The sequence below is a fragment of the Xenopus laevis genome, chromosome 5L (assembly GCF_017654675.1).
Source record: "Xenopus laevis strain J_2021 chromosome 5L, Xenopus_laevis_v10.1, whole genome shotgun sequence".
Lineage (NCBI taxonomy): Eukaryota > Metazoa > Chordata > Amphibia > Anura > Pipidae > Xenopus > Xenopus laevis.
Window position 1 is genome coordinate 165,248,693 of NC_054379.1, and position 18,002 is coordinate 165,266,694.

The 18,002-nt window shown below is 41.5% G+C and overlaps 1 protein-coding gene across 2 annotated transcripts in view; it reads right to left on the reverse strand.

Moving 5' to 3' along the window:
* Positions 1-18,002, reverse strand: part of chrna2.L (cholinergic receptor, nicotinic alpha 2 L homeolog) — a 32,149-nt gene that overhangs the window by 746 nt on the left and 13,401 nt on the right. For both annotated transcript variants that reach the window (XM_041563619.1, XM_018264125.2), the window contains exons 3-6: positions 9,946-10,097; positions 8,611-8,655; positions 5,304-5,413; positions 547-1,585 (exon numbers count right to left, since the gene is read on the reverse strand). In XM_041563619.1, coding sequence (XP_041419553.1) covers positions 547-1,585; positions 5,304-5,413; positions 8,611-8,655; positions 9,946-10,097 — 1,346 coding nt within the window. The remainder of the gene's footprint in view (positions 1-546; positions 1,586-5,303; positions 5,414-8,610; positions 8,656-9,945; positions 10,098-18,002) is intronic.

An 18,002-nucleotide genomic window follows, 5' to 3' on the forward strand; every position in this document is an offset into this window, starting at 1 on the left:
TTTAGCTGGAAATGATGTATCTTCTATGACGGCTAAGGTTTATGCCTTCAAAGTTGCCCCCATAGCTTCATAATATTTGAGATGGGTCAACTAAGGATGGCCATCATGATGGAGATAGGAAGGAAGTCCTCAAAGCATAGCTTTCCTCCTTCTGCCTTCAGTCACCTCAGAAGGTTCAACCGTGCTAACTGACTCTCCTCCTTTTTCTCATGTTCCTCTACAAGAACCAGCAAGCTCCTCCTCCAGCCTCAGCCTGACAAATCCAACAAGCCAAAAACTCACTTAACTAATTCATACTTCTGGAAGAATCGGGAAACAAGCTCCAAAATTTACTAAAAGATGCCTAAACTTCTTAGTATTTACAGTACACACTCCAAATCAAATCTCTCCATTTGAGTGTACCCTTACACTCTGCAACATCTTGAACTGCAAGCTCTATACCTTTAGAGTCCTTTATTATAAACTTCTGGGCCAGAAGTTCAAAATAAAGTCAATTTACTGTCCAAGTAGTTGGCCTGATACAGTTAGAAAGTCAGGGATACTTACGGAGAAGTCAGCGTCTTCAGCCCGGAGGTGATTTGCAATATAGTGTACTCCTTCTAAGGCTTTCAAGACACTTGGAGACAACAAGAAACTGGATTCGGCTGTTTCTGTGCTATTATGACGAGGAGTCTGACTTTGCCCCCCGGAGACATGATGATTATAATCATATCGATATTGGAGGCTTTGGTTATGGGTGGTCGTGTGACGAACGTGGCAAGATTGAAGCTCTGCTTCTGGCTCCCCCCACTTGTCATCCACATTGGTTTCCATCCAATACTTGGATGTGCTGAGCTTGAGTTCTGGTGTGTCATATTGGCTAATTACTTCTTCCACCGGGGCAGGAGGCCGCTTCATAAACAGCCACCTGGGTATATGATCCAGAAACACAGAACGTACCCAAAGTGGCATCTTGTGAGTACTAGGGGATCGATGGTGGACATTAAGCACAAAGACCGTGATAACAATGGAGAGAGTGACAAATATCATAGTGAAGAGGAGGTACTCCCCAATTAATGGGATAACCAGCGAGGTGGAAGGGATGATTTCTGTTATAAGCAAGAGGAAGACAGTCAATGAGAGAAGAACTGAGATGCAGAGAGTAATCTTTTCCCCACAGTCTGATGGAAGGTAAAAGACCAGCACAGTAAGGCAAGAAATTAGAAGGCAGGGGATGATTAAGTTGATGGTGTAGAACAAAGGTAACCTCCGGATGATAAAGTAATAAGTGATATCCGGGTAGATTTCAGTGCAACAGTCATATTTTTTAGAATTGTACTTTCCAACTGCATTGACTATGGCCCACTCTCCACTCTCCCAATAGTCCTTAAGGTCCACGTTCCTCTCCATGCTCTCCAAGTCAAGCCAAGCTTTATCGTAAGTCCACGAGCCGAACTTCATCTTACAGCTCTGCTGGTCAAAGGGAAAGAAGGTGACGTCGATGCTGCAGGAGCTTTTGTAGATGGCTGGAGGCACCCACTTCACTCTCCCGTTGTGGAATAAATGAGCTTTAGTCATGTGTGTTATTGCAAACTCCCCGTCTGCACTGGAAGAGAATAAATATAGACTGGGTTAGATACATATGGGGAACAAATATACATCAGAACACAGCTTTACTTCTTTTACTGTAACCATAAAACTTACAAACAAAAATTAACAGATCTGGTGCATCCTTAGTTATTTTCAATGAAACCTTGAATAAAACTGCTTATGACTTTGACCCAAAAGCTCAACAATATGAAAATAAACTTATTTTAAATAATCGCATAAGGGGTTTATAGAACACAAGTTCAGTGCGCAAAGCGCAATTTGGGATAAAATTCTCCATTTCTCCCCCCCCCAACAATTCCAGCAAATTTGTTTCGAAGGGGAGTTCAGCCTGCAACAAATGCATCACAACTGCAATAATCAAACGTCCACCCATATAGGGCAATTTTCCTCAAATCAGATCACTTTATATTTCAAGGTCATCAAAACAGTGTAATTTTATCAAGCGGTTAGATTTTAAGTATTGTTTTTTACATTTTGGAAAAAGATGAACTCTTAGGGGCCGATTCACTAACTTCGAGTGAAGGATTCGAAGTAAAAAAACTTAGAATTTCGAAGTGTTTTTTGGGCTACTTCGACCATTGAATGGGCTACTTCGACCATGACTTTGACTCGAACAATTCAAACTAAAAATTGTTCGACTATTCGATAGTCGAAGTACTGTCTCTTTAAGAAAAACTTCGACCCCCTAGTTCGCCATCTAAAAGCTACCGAAGTCAATTTTAGCCTATGGGGAAGGTCCCCATAGGCTTTCCTACGTTTTTTTGATCGAAGGATATTCCTTCGATCGTTGGATTAAAATCCTTCGAATCGTTCGATTCGAAGGATTTAATCGTTCGATCGAACGATTATTCCTTCGATCGAACTATTTGCGCTAAAATCCTTCGACTTTGATATTCGAAGTCGAAGGATTTTAATTCCCAGTCGAATATCGAGGGTTAATTAACCTTCGATATTCGACCCTTGGTGAATCGGGCCCTTAGGTTGCCATACGACAAAAAAAAAACATTCTTCACTCCAGAACTGGTGAAAACCCCAATGAGATGAGAATACATCAAATGAAATAGTCCCAGGAGTTTATTTAAAGTGCAAAGTAAGGGTCTCATCCACAAACTGGTTTTAAAACACTAATGTAGAGGAGAAAAAATTATGTGTTATGGGTTTGACATGAAAGAAGCTGCTGAAACGGGCAATAACAGATGTAGGATCAAGATACTGAGAGCTGAACATGTTCCCAGAGGCACCAGCTGTGTGTCTGTACCCAGCAGTATCTCCCCATCCCAGTGACAGATGAAGTTCAGCTCTTCAATATGAAGTAATTGATTAACTGCAGGAGAGACTGAGAAGACTACATTTTCATTTCAACATTAGCTTTGGGGCTTTACCTTGATAAAAGGCTCTTCAGGCCATAAAGTTGGGAGATGGGACAATTAATAGTTTTTTATTTAGTGGAGTAGTATATATAGGGTTATACACGTGGACAAGTGATAGGGATCCCATGTTCAGGCCTCCCCCATGCAGATAGATAACTAAATCATTAGATTTAAGTGCAGTAAATTGCTTAAAATACATTTTAAACTCACTGATGGCACAAGGTTGGGTAATGATTCTCCTCTCAGTTTATCTCCTGCAGAGTCCCCACAGCAATCACAAAAAATAGCAGCAGGACTATTTTAGGAAAGCATTTGTTATCCACCAAACACTATTACTGGAAGCATTTCTAGGCGACCAATTCTAAACACCCAGGGTTTCGCTGCTCTATAAATCACAGTTGTGTTGAAAGGAAAGAAATTCATTTTTTTCCCCAAGAATTTATTAATCAGTGGCAAGAAAGGAAGATAGAGATATCTGTCCTGTACCAAAATAAAATTAAAAACAAAAATCAATTTCCAAATAGGTTCTCAAGGGTGATATTCCAAGGGCAATGTTTCTGTGTAATCTGCTGTACTCTATAGACCCACGGAGGGAAGACATTTTTCCAGGCAGCTATTGAGTACTGAGTACTAATAGGAGCAGAAGCTGAAAGGGTTGGTTTAAATCAAGCATGGTGTGGCAACTCGAGGGATGGAGAATAAAGACTGGGGTGATCCTTAGCATCAAGGAGATGAGTTAGGACTTCCCATGATGTTTTCAACCAATATGGATACATTGGGGGTCATTTACTATTGACCAAGGGAAGAAGTACAGAGAAACTAAGGGGTGCAATAGCATTCTTATTCAGCAAGGATGAGAGGAGGGGAGGATGTCTATGTGCCCAGGAGGTTATACATTACCCCTATTGAGTTACTACATGACTGCATTTAGTAAAAGCTTGTGTTACGTTTGCAAAGGCTCCAAACCTGAGCATTATAGAGAGGGAGAACTACACTAACATCCATACGAACATTAACAACAGCCCCACTCAGGTCTAAATAAATTCTCATCAATCTTACGAAGAAATTAAAATGCAATGAACGTCAGAAAACCGCAGCCCATTAAACCCATTGTTATGCAAAATGCACACACGGCAACTTATTGACAGCTACAGTGATGGCTCCATTGTGCAAAGGACTCATGAAACGTATAAACTGACATGACAGTTAAGACGTGATGAAACCAATACAGAGACAATATTTCATATGTTACTTACAGATATGGGAATTTCAACAGGGAAGTGATCAGGAAGAAGAAGGAGGATGAGGACTGGTTGGCCAAATCAGATACTTTTATGCTGAAACTCTGACAAAGCTACAGAAAAGAAGGCAGGGTTTGTGACTCATACAAGACTTTATATGGCATCAAGGAGCCTGGCCAAATATGGCCAGCCTTAATTTCATATAGCTATAGGGTTGTAATCGAAATGGATCCCTTTATTGAGAATAGATTTTGCAAGACAGGGTAGAGTTTCCTTGGGGGTAGAAGAGGACAGACTTCTGTTGACCATCCAAGTGGGGAGCAAAGGATGCAGTCCGGAGCTTGGTGTGAGGCCCAGGCAATGAGTAAACCCAGATGCTGAAGCAGTTTTGTAAATGTAAAGAATAGATTATATGGGAAGGGAACTCATCTATGGAGTGTTTTCTTCAGCTCTCTTTTTTCAGCGCCATTTTTTCAGAGGACCTACAAGTGCTTCTGAGGAATTGTATAAGTGCTACATAATGTCGCCTTTGATGACCAGCGCTTTGACAATAGTATGTCTTTAATGGAAGACATATATCTGGGGATCAAGGCTGATCCCCAGATATCAAGACATCAAGCTTGAGGCCTCAGAGTGAGGCGAAGGTGAGGCAATGGTACTGTGAATGTTAATGGAGGGCATTGTCATACATATATGATTTGCCCTGTGGGCATGAAATGATGAAGCTACCTTCACTGAGGGGTGTGAGAAGTGGTTTGTAGTATCCTAGTAGAGCAATCCACAATAAAATTGACTCAGGATATAAGTATGTTCCTCTGGTAGTCTGTTTATTGGTGCTCTACCATGGCACTAGAGACTTTTCCTGTTTATGTCAAGAACCTTTATTAAATGATTATGGAACCACTGAAACCCATCTCGGAGACATTTCACCACATTGGTTAGTGGGCAACATCTTCCATTATTTGGCTCATCCTTGTGAGGGGTCAGCAGTGTAAACCTTTGATCTGTATACTGTGAGCCATAGAGAATTAACTGGAGGCCAAATGATCCTTACAACGTGATACAGTTAAAGTCATTGAATCTTGTTGTATTAGAGACTTACTTATTATATAGTACAATGTCAGGAATCCAGATCATCTCCGAAGGTACTCGGATTGAGGTTACATTGTCGTAGTCAGCTGGGTTCCACCGCAGTTTGTAATCATTCCACTCCTGGATGGAAAATACAGACAAATTATTTTTAATGGATCATTAATTGGAGCAAAAGGACATATAGTAGAATAGTTGCTAAGCTCCCTGAGGCTCCAGTAGAGCTTCTAATTCATATAGTGTCATCTGTCATCAGAGCCTGGGTCTCACTACAGATCAAAGTAATCATGGAGTCTTATTATTCTTTATTATTATACCTGGGACACAATCTACAGACTGGAGAAGTCATTCCAGGGTACATGGGAGAAATACATTGATTGCCTAAGCTAAGCCTTCAGGAGCACCAAGGAAGCAGACAGGAGATTTGGCCTTCATCACTTTTGCTCAGCTAATAACCTATAATACACGGCTGGAAAGGCAGCACCCAATTGGATTTTCAGCCTGGGGGGGCTGAGTCACCTTAGATCACAGTCCTAATAGCTGGTTCTATGGTTCCAGCATGGACTTCAAGGTCCAGATAGTCTTTCTGTACAATACACTGCTGCAACCCTCCAAGTCGAATGCTTCTTATTTGTGTCGTTGTGTAACCCACTTACATAGAATGTAGGGGAGCAGAGATTTACTCTTTCCTTATTGTATAGAACCCCAATCAGTTCTACGGCCTTCCATAAAGATCTGCAGTGTTAAATAGTGGGCTGATAGGTGGATGCACAGGTTTGGCATGTCCCATGGTTTGCTCCTTAGTGACATATATGGTAGGAGGGTAGCCATGTTGGTTCTTTTAGACTTCCATTTATGGATATGAGGTCTTGGTTCCAGAACCCTGTGGTAGACAAGGCTGCAGTGAACCAACCAGTGAGTCATTCTAGGAGCAGGAATCCCCAACCTTTTTTACCCATGAACCACATTCAAAGGGTTGGGGAGCAACATAAGCATGAAAATAGTTCTTGAGAATGCCAGGGCTGTGATTGGCTATTTGGTAGCCCCTATGTGGACTGGCAGCCTACAGAAAGCTCTACTTGGCAATACTGGCTTTAATGCAACTAGAAGTTTCCTACAAGCCTGGAATTCAAAAAAAATAAGCACCTGCTTTGAGACCACTGAGAGCAACATCCAAAGGGTTGGAGAGCAATATGTTACTCACGAGCTAATGGTTAAGGATCACTGCTCTATTGCATCATTCTGAGTGTAGGTGTCTCGTGGTATAACCAAACCGATGAAGGCAACAACTCCTCTAGATACAAGGAACGTCTCATTTAGTTGTGACTAAGTGACATGTTATTTCTATCAGGCGATGTCAAGGGGAAAAGGCAAAACTCACAGAAGGAAAATGAAATATTCTATTAATTCTATTATTATGGTAAAAATAACTGTGGTTACTAAGGATCCTTCACCGTCTCCATTTCGCACACCCACAGAGTGTGGGCCCAGCACCATCCCTCCTTAAATAACAGCAGTCCCACGGAGTGTCCCTCCTTGCATGAATATCTCTGTATAATTCCCTCTCTTTACCAGTGTTAGAATAGTCACAATCATGTATCCAATTGAATTCATCATTACAGGAACAAAGAGCTGTCACCAGGCAGAAGCCCCACACAGGTAAAGCCAATTTTGTTTTTAAAGCGGAGGGTCAACTCTAAGTATTTTATAGAATGGCCAGTTCTAAGCAACATTTCAATTAGTCTTCATTATTTATTTATTTTACTTAGGGCTACTACAGCCTTTGGTAGGGGGGCTCATTACTGTCTCTCTGCAGGTTTTGTGCCAAACGATTTTGCTTGTGCTGGAGTCAGTTATTTGAGTGAGCTCTAATACATCTGCTAGGAAAGTGAGCCCCGTCTAAAGATACATAAGACCTGTCAGTCAAAAACTGACTACTGATTCCTGCATGAAGAGAGACAGATGCCGAGAGAGGGATTATGAAGAATAACTTGATTATTTCAAAAATGGTGAATTTCTTTTTTAACAGGTTGTATAGCGAAAATGTCTTATTTTCCACAAGACAAAGCTTAGATTCAATTTGCAATTGCAATAGTTCACCTTTAATGATTTTGAATGGTCCATCACATCCCAACTTGTTCTCATTCCATTGATGATACATTCACATCAGCGCTGAGATTTCTTAATGTCATTTATTATTCATATTAATAGAGAAGCGCATTCGATGTGAAATGGATTAGATGCAGGGGAGGAACAGACTGCTGGGAGCAGGGTCATTAGAGAGCACAGGCCTGTCATTATGCTGAGTGAGCACCATATGTACTAACATTTGTACTCTTACTCAGGGACTGACAGGTCTGCCATCCTATCATTATATCAGATAGAGCATTATATATACAATATATATATATATATATATATATATATATATATATATATATATATATATATATATATATATTATATGCTAATATATACTAACCAGTAATAAGCAGCAGTCCTGTCCTGCTTTATGGCTGAGATTCTAGTTATCTGTATAACAGAACATTCTGTCCCTGTGGCTGCACAGATCCTATCTGATCCCCATTGTAAGCAGCAGTCCTGCCCTGCTTTATGGCAGCTGAGATTCTAGCTATCTGTATAACAGAACATTCTGTCCCAGTGGCTGCACAGATCCTATCTGATCCCCATTGTAAGCAGCAGTCCTGTCCTGCTTTATGGCAGCTGAGATTCTAGCTATCTGTATAACAGAACATTCTGTCCCAGTGGCTGCACAGATCCTATCTGATCCCCATTGTAAGCAGCAGTCCTGTCCTGCTTTATGGCAGCTGAGATTCTAGCTATCTGTATAACAGAACATTCTGTCCCAGTGGCTGCACAGATCCTATCTGATCCCCATTGTAAGCAGCAGTCCTGTCCTGCTTTATGGCAGCTGAGATTCTAGCTATCTGTATAACAGAACATTCTGTCCCAGTGACTGCACAGATCCTATCTGATCCCCATTGTAAGCAGCAGTCCTGTCCTGCTTTATGGCAGCTGAGATTCTAGCTATCTGTATAACAGAACATTCTGTCCCAGTGGCTGCACAGATCCTATCTGATCCCCATTGTAAGCAGCAGTCCTGTCCTGCTTTATGGCAGCTGAGATTCTAGCTATCTGTATAACAGAGCATTCTGTCCCAATGGCTGCACAGATCCTATCTGATCCCCATTGTAAGCAGCAGTCCTGTCCTGCTTTATGGCAGCTGAGATTCTAGCTATCTGTATAACAGAGCATTCTGTCCCAGTAAGGCTGATAAATAGAATATGAGAGGACATTACCTGTTTCAGCCAGACATTTGTTGTCATCATCTGGTTCTTTTCATCCTGTTACAAAATACAAGAACAAGAGAGATTATTGCAGAGATTGTGATGCAGCTAAAAATCAATTCAAATCAAGTCCATGAAGGACCCAGAGTCCTGCGCCCCCATTAAACACTAATAATCCCCCACCCCACATGATCACACTGGCAGCGCTGCCTCTCGTTGCTTATAAATACAAAGAGCAAAGGCCAGAGGAGAATCATATTTAAGTTCCGGGCACCAATCATAATATTTGCAGTTTCAGCTGCTTTGAAAGTTTCATCAGTTACTGGAGAATTGAAATGTGCACCAACTCCAGGCGACACGGCTCAAACCCAAACGGACTTCCAAAACGGACTACAGAAAAGAAGGATTCCCAGCGACTCCCCGCGATTACCCAGCAGGCGCCATTAATAAATAAATTACTGAAGGCAGCGGCGGCCGCGGGATGCATTAATATTTATAGCAGATAAATGGAAGATGGAGACGTGAGGCTTTACTGAGCTGTAATATTTATATCAGCAGATTCAAAGAGACTAAAAGACATTTTATGTAAGTATTAAAGGGGATGGAAACTCTATATAAAAATGTTTCCTAATAAAAACCAATGTAATTCCGAGCAACTTCCCAATATCCATTCATTGCTCATTATCACTAGTGATGGGCGAATTTGTCCCGTTTCGCTTTGCCTAAAAATTCACAATTTTACCGTGAAACGGTGAAAAATTCACTAAACGTGAATTTTGCAGCTCATGTCAATTTTGATGACAGCGTTAAACTCAATGGGTGTCCGAATAATGTTGACGCATGACAGTTTTGACACGAGCGACTTTGCCGACGCACATCCAAAATTTTTTGGCGCCAGCGAATTTTTGCGGCAGTTTTCCAAATGTATTTGCCTGTATTTGGCAAAACATGGAAATTTGCCGCAAATTCTCGTCTGGCGAATTTATTTGCCCATCACTAATTATCATTGGTTTTCTAGTTATGTGCAAATGTCATTGCTATTGGAAGCAGTGTCTGCACTGCTGGTTCTGTCTCCTGAAGCAATGTAGCAGAAGCCAGACCTGTAAAGAAGTATTATGGGAAGACTAGGCTGAAGGAGAGTTGGTTTCTGCTACAGTATTTCATGAATCACAGGCAGCAGTGCAGAATCTCAGGGGCCCCACTTATATAACAGCTGTTCTCCTTATAATATGTTTTTGCTCTTTTCTGTTATTAATATGTTATCAATAAAGATGCCCAGACTGCAACCCCCAGCTGTTGTTCAACTTCAACTCCCTGCATCCTACTCACAGCCGCTGGTTCACTTACCACATCTATCAGCTGAGCAATAGATAAGCCAAATTTGACAATGACGACATCCGAGGTATTTGGGACGGGCCTGGACCACCGGTTGTAGCCAGTGAACAGACGTTTGAAGAGTCGCTCCTCCGCGTGCGTTCTTGTTCTCTCCATGCACGACACTGTGAAGAAGAGCATGCACTTTATTCACTCATATGTGTGTTAGTGGGCTGGATATAACAATGCAGGTGTGCTGTAAATCAGGGGTCCCCAACCTTTTTTTTACCCAGGAGACACATTCAATTGTTAAGAGTTGGGGAGCATCACAAGTATGAGAAAAGTCCACGGGGGGCCAAATAAGGGCTGTGATTGGCTATTAGTAGCCCCTATATGGACTGGCAGCTACAGGAGTCTCTGTTTGGCAGTACATCTGGTTTTTATACAACTAAAACTTGTCTCCAAGCCTGGAATTCAATAATAATCTCCTGCTTTGAGGCCACTGGGAGCAACATCCAAGGGGTTGGGGAGTAACATGTTGCCCATGAACCACTGGTGGGTAAAAACTGCCATAAGGAATATGTTTAGAAGTCACTCGATACTTGAATGAAGGCCTCCTGTCTTTCTACTGTCATCAGGGTGTTTTAATGTGATCCACGTCCCAGCAGACTGACTCAGGTAATAGATATTGGTGCTACTGGAATTGACATGAAGTTACCCCTGTTCCTTTCACTGAGAGTTTTCACAAAAACATTGCTTTATATAAAGATTTTAACCCTCTAAATGTTCTCCTAGGCCCCATTAATGTTTTCTTAGGCCCCGTAAATGTTTTCTAGTCCCACCCACTTCTTAGAGATGCCACTGCTGAGTGTTTGGACCTGCTATACCTTGACAAGCCTGTAGGTGTCCTCCTCCAGCCCAGGCCTGATGCTACTGGTTTCAAACTGTTAAGCAGAACTGGGCCTGGTGTGTGCCACCCAAGAGTTTTGAGTAGGGCCAAGCCAACCACATAATTTTTGTTATGAGGAGAGAATTGTCCTGCATTACCAGCTCCTGCTTGTCCAGTAGCTTCTGCTACTTAGGGTGCCCCTCCAGGTAAGTTCATATGGGTGCCCTGTCTGTGGCCAAGGAATCCACTACTTTTGCCTCTGGTAGCTCCCTCTGTTTTGTGCTGTCAGGTGGCTCTTGTCTGTCTGCTGTAAGTACATTGAACTGTGCCTTTAAAAAACAGGTCACCCTTCTGGGGACTCTATGGAGGGGCAAAAGTATGGTGTTGATCCTTCTGTAGTGTCACATCGGGGTGCACCTCTGTTTACACATGTGCCTACAACTCCCATCAGGCCCAGCTACAAAGGTTAAAGGACAAGGAAAGGCAAAAAAATAAAATACCATTAATGAAAAGAAACCTTTCTCCAATATACTTTAATTAAAAAATGTGTACCGTTTTTATAAGAAACCTGACTGTAAGCAGTGAAATTCTCCCTTCATTTACTGCTGTGGATAGGAATTGTCAGACGGTCCCTAACTGCTCTGCAGGGAAACAATTATACTTATGAACAGCAGGGGGAGCCCTCGCCTTACTTCCGAGCCATGCGGAATTCAAACAGCTTTGTTTATTACGATCCCTAAGCAGCCCAGACCACACTGAGCATGTGCAAGGTCAGGGTCAGGCCCAGATGTATAACAAAGTTACAAGATGACAGCCCCCTGTGGCCAACTTTGAAAGCATAAATCATTTGTTTGATTAGGCTTGTGGTGCAGTAAGTTCATGTTTATGTTTAGTATACAAAATACAACATTTCTAGCCTTATTCTATTTTAGACTTTCCTTGTCCTTTAAATCAGGGTATTGGAGTCTGAGGATGCCACTGATACCAGATATCCCCACTTGCACATACAATGGTAAAGACAGGGTTAACTGTTTATACCGGGGACTAACTGAGACAGTGAAATGTGGATAACCCAGGCACTTCCATATGGAATGTGAGAGATTAATGTGTTTTATTGTCTCCTCTTTGGGCATGTGGCAATAGGATACCCAAGAAGTGCAACCTTTGCTGAGAACTTGGCCATAACATTGGGTTAATTTGTCCTTTAACAATGCATTTTCCTGTCTCGTTGAATTAAAGTACATTTACAGCACCCAGTTAATTTGACCTGTACAGATGTTGCACCCTAACCTGGTGGGATCTCCTTCTTCCAGACCAGCAAGGTAACATTGTGCCCAGTATGACTGAGTTGGACACAGTGTATCTGATACGGAGACTCAGTTTCATCAAGTGACTCAGACTTCGAGATCCGAGAGTCGCTTTGCTTCTGTTTCCCATAGCCACTGGCAGGCTAATCTGAGCCGAGAAATTGCTCATTGCGCTGCCTCTCTGTACAGGACATAATCCCATTACTAGCAATCACAAGGTATTTTTGGCTCCATGACCGTGCATGGCAAAGTCCAGATCTAAGTAACGCTGATACATAAATCATTTGAGTGGAAAAGGGACTGCGGCACAGGCACGGCACAAAACATCATGGCAATCAGGGAACATCTCTGAAATTATTAAAGCTGTTCTGATACAGATAAACGACCCACTCAAGAACAAAGTTGGGGGAAACCAAGGAATATATATGGAATTCCATTAAACTTTTGAGAATTTAGATCAAGACAAAAAAAACATGTTGGACTGTGTGCCAAGGGGCAGTGCCACACTAAAACCTTATAGACCACCCTGCTAAATATGAGCAGCGTAACCCTCTAAATGAAGGTATTCACCTAGCTGTTGCCTGCGAACTGTTCCTTTTCTTACCAGGACTCTACCAGCCTCATCGGGTTGGGTACTCGCGGAATACCCACAAACTGGCCAGGTTTTGGGCAGAAAATCCCTGATTTCCAGACCTTGTGGGCAATATGGAGGTAATTCGCCTTGGTACACAACTAAGTTGTGGGACTGGTACCCTCCCCTGTGGTGCAGGCAATTTCACTCTCTGTTTAGGAAGCGGTTCTGGGTAGGGGGATATATTGGGTGGTGGGTGTGTGTCTGGGTTGGGCACTGGTCCTTCCAGTTGGACACGTGGAAGACTACACCCATTGTCTCTTTGCACTAACGTCAACTAATTCAGGGCCCCCCACCTGTCTGGCACATTTACTGCCTCAGGCACCTCACAAAGATTTTTCCTCTTCAATGGGGAATGGAGCTATTCACTGAGATCATCAGACATTCTGGTTCCAACTGGACCACTAACAGGACTGGACCTAAACACCCACTTGTCCCCAGACACATAAACCTTCATGGGAATATTATAATCCAAAAACATGGTTGTGGATGAGGCACAAGTCAACCAAAAAGGGGACTTGTGCTTAAAGGAATACCCTCTCCAACTCGAACCCCTGGGAAGCCAGATGACATTCTGGAACACCATCAAGGGATAGCTACAGTTTAGTTTAGTGCTATCACTAGTGCACAGAAGTATAAAATATACACATAAGCTATGTCCTTAGAGAAGACAAGATCTCCTGGCATGGCTCATTTTCTCTTTAATGCTCACTTGTCAATGGATCTTAATAGCAACCGAGTTTTGCAGGAATAAGATCTCTCTTTATCTCCACTAATTACCCAGCATTTCTACACCTTCAAATAACCTTAGATATTTATCACAGCTTTTAAATTGTCTATTTACTCTGATGCAACAGAAGTACCATCAGAATTCATTTCCTCCACCTCGATGCACCTCCTCCACCTTCTGATCGCTTGACAAAACTGACCCTATCCGCCCAAATGTTCAATTCAAGGATTATCCTCGCACATATGATATTTCCCCCAGCAAGTGAAAGGCTTTCGTTTTCACAAAAATTCAAACAAACAAAGCTTTCATCAATTGGATCATTGTCTTCAACTAAATAATTTGGAGATGGCAGGAAGAGAATTACTCATGTTCAGAGAGCAAGAAAAGCCTTTGTTCTCCTGATTGGAGGAACCATTCCAGAAATTGGGCCAGCCATGACAATGAAATGGAAAGAACTACAGACAAGACTATGAATAAAACTTTATCAAGGACATTGAAACTCCAAAGAAAATGATTTATATGCAGTAGTTTGGTTGTGCTTGTTAGAACCCTGGTCATTAAAACCTAGCAACTTCCTTAGATGTGCGGAGGTTTAATGAGGTTTTGGAAAGGCATATAAAATGGGTGACTATTCATGAAACTCAGTCACTAACAGAAACTAAGATAATCCACTAAATAGTCTTTCGAATAGAGCAGAAGACTATGGTCATTCTGGACTGTACCCCTGATATGAATCATAAAAACAAATGAAAAAAAGTATATTGAAACTGATCCTGTTGTGATAAATAGAAGAACACATTTTGGGACTGATTGAAGTAGATGTCACCATGGTGCAATTGCAGGTGAAGATAAGATATAAAAGATTTTTTTTGGCACATTTGCTATGGAATATAGCAAAAGAGAGGACAACTGAGAAACAAAGAAAAGGCTCTGCAAGTTGGGCTTTGGCACAGGAAGGAATAGGAGTCCATGGACAAGAGAGGGGAGGACTTTGTGGAGAGGTAGCAAGTAAAAGATTGGAGGGATGATGTTAAACAGCATCGTAATCAATCTTGTCATTTTTTTGTTGGATATTGTACCCTTGCTCTGCTGATTTACAAAATCTATTTCTATTTCTCATTAGAATATACCATAGCCTGGCTTCCAGCATACCTGATGGTAAATTAATTGCCCTTGACGAAGCTTAACCAAAGCTGAATAATATTGTTCCATCCAATTGGCTTGCCTCGCTCTTGACTGAAAATGTGCCATGTTTCTAAGAACTGGCTTCAGTCTTCATCAGCGTTTTCCAGCCTAATGTGCTGTGACAGTTTCAGCTTGATACCCTCGCTTGTTCTTCCCCACTGCCTTTCCAAGAGACCGGGCACATTTCCTAGTTCTGAACTCCAAAGTAATGATCAGGAATGCTCGAAAAGTCTCCAAACGAAACTTGGCTCTCAAGGTGGGTTAGGGTTATGGAAGCAGGACACCGTTAATAGCTTGAGGGCTACTGATAATATTTCTGAAGTTCACGATATCTTTAGCTCTATTGCTATATATGCACCCTCTCAAAATATTACCTATTTTGCAAACACAATCAAAGGCCTGCCTTTATGGGAAATCCTTCAATGCATATCAAATAGTTGACCTTTGACCACAGGTTACCCTTTGGTGAAGCTGTGAACAAATGCTGGTTTCTATATTCTAGAAACAGAAGACTAATGCAAGCACTGAAACTTTATTGCAAAACATATACATCCTCTTAAGGTGGCTGTCCTTCTGATATGCTTCTCAGCAGCACTTTGTCAAATATCCAAATACATAAACTATCCCAGTGCCTATGCATTTCTTTGTTTTAAATGCTATTAGGATAGTGAGTCAGTTTCATAAAAAATTCATGTCAAAATGATTAGGCTTTTGTAGACAGAGAAAATAAAATGTGAGTTGGAGAGTCACGTAAGGAAAAAACAAGAGGCTTTTAATGATTTAAAGGTCAATTGGCACAGCGAGTATTGGATAGGATGTAGAAGTAAATTGGAATTCCATAGAAATCTATAAATCATGACTTTTCTCTGCAATCAAGGCAAACATTGAGAGGTCAGTTAGTATAAGAGGAGAAGACTCTGAAAGTGGTGCACGGAACTGATTGTAATTGGCGGTCGTCTACTGGAGAAGACAATGGGGACTCCTTGAACATCAATGAGGCTGGTGTAGATCTTAAGTAGACAGTGAGTAGTGAGTGAGCAGTATGAAATACCACAAAAGGTGGGTTAACTAGGAGAAAAGGAGCAGGGAGCGATGGACAGGGTAAGCATGGGTGAGCTCAATAAACGGATGATTAATATGATGTTATCCAGTGCCAACATCTAAAACATGGCTGATTGAGTCACATAGCTGTGCAGTACATATAGATTGCTATATCAAAAGTAGACAGTAAATAAAAAAAAATGAAGGGGAATATAAATAAAGCATGATTTTAAATTAAAGGTTATTATTATGCTTGATAAAGGGCCTTGTGAGGCCCGAAACTTTACCATTTTTGTCTACTTGATATGAGCCAATAAAAATCACAAAGCACAGCATTTACTTTGTCAGTGTGCAGCGGTATTATGGATATTGGATACTCCAAATTACGGGAAGGTGATCTCTCATAACCTCCATTATAATCAAATCATTCAAAATTTTAAAACATAGTGGGGCTCATTTATCAACACTGGGCAAATTTGCTCATGGGCAGTAACCCATGGCAACCAATCAGATTGCTGCATTCATTGTACTGCTTGCAGCTGGCTTTAAAAAGCTAATCACTGATTGGTTGCTAAAGGGAACTGCCCGTGGGCAAATTTGCCCAGTATTGATAAATGAGCCCAAGTGACTTCTTTCCGTGTAATTGATCCCAACTAAGATATAATTAATCCGTATTGGAAGCAAAACAATCCTATCGGGGTTATTTGATGTTCATATGATTTTCTAGTAGACTTAAAGGAGAATTCAACCATGAAGTAAAAAACCCTACCCTATATAGACCCCCCTCCCTCCAGCCTAGCTGTTACCCTGGGCAAATGCTCCTAAGTCTTTATTCACCCCTCAGTGGTGATTCTGTCCAGCGGAGTTCATGGCAGCCATCTTCAGGGTAGGGGGATCGGGTTTTTTTTAACTTTACGGTTGAATTATCCTTTAAGGTATGAAGATCCACATTACAGAAAGACCCCTTGTCCGAAAGACCCCAGGTCCCGAGCATTCTAATAGGTCCCCTACGTGACCTTGATTAATAGGGGTTCAGAAAGTCAATATCCCATCACTCAATCTCTGCTGGACCCTGATATATAAAATCACCTCTCATTCTCCTTCTGCTCTTTCTATTCCTCACAACTCACTCTCTAGATGCCACTTAAAGGCCCCACTCCTGTGCTCTCTGTCCAGCATTCCAGCCTCAATCGCCCAATCACCCCAAAGTGATGCTCTTCAGCCCCTATTCTGCTCCTATCTTATAGGGGGTCATTATGTTCTGATGAGCAGAGCCCTGTTGGTGGCCCTCAGACTCTACTAATAGTCTCCTATAAGTACATATCTCACACTCACTGCCTGATCGGACTTTCTCACATTCACCCTTCATGTCATTTGTTTTCATTATGGAACATGACACATTATTTTATGGTCGATACTTGTGACCTTAAGGAATGTTCCAAAATTGCCCTTTACAAATGATCAAGTCACAAAACACTATTCTCAGCTTCTAAATGGCCAATCAAATACCGACCCCAAGAGATTATAAGAGAAGTTACTGATTTAATGATACACAAACACAATTTGAATAAAGATCCTGTAGAGCAATAGAACAAAGCCAATTGCTTTGATTATTATGTCTATTTGTTTGGTGTCCATGGTAACCATCCCAGCCTCCCGTTACACACTGTGCCCCAATGACCCCCAACTTTGCCTCTAAGTTGTTTATTGAGATACATTGAGTCAGTTCACGGTGCTTGGAAGGATCCGGCTTCCATTGAAGACTTCTTCTTTATCAGACTCTAGTTCTTTCATATGATTTCTCTTGTGGGCTTGGCCAAATGTTGTAGCCCCCAGAGGACACCAATGTGGTTTTATCAGAAAGGGCTGCTACTGTACAGTATAATAAGGGAGAAGAGACGATTTCTTCCATCGATTTATTATCTTTCCCCAATTTACATCAACCCCTCCCCATAACTACTTATTAATGAGCCTCCCCATAAAGTAAATTATCTGATTGACATGCAAATAAATGGTTTTTTATTATCTGTAAATAACATTTCTTGACAGTATGCTTTTCATAAACATGTTTTTTATCCATAAATGGCATTTTAACCTAGATTACCCCTCCCCAGTACTAAACCGGTTGTATCCTAAACAGATTATCAATTATGCAAATACACACATATAGCCCGGCTGAAGCTTAAAAGGCATGGCAGCTTATTTCTGTAACATATCTTTCGTTTATACAAGGAAACCATTATGGTAGCTCCTTCACAAATGGATACATATAAAATATATAGAAAACAGTGGCGGAACTATCAGGGT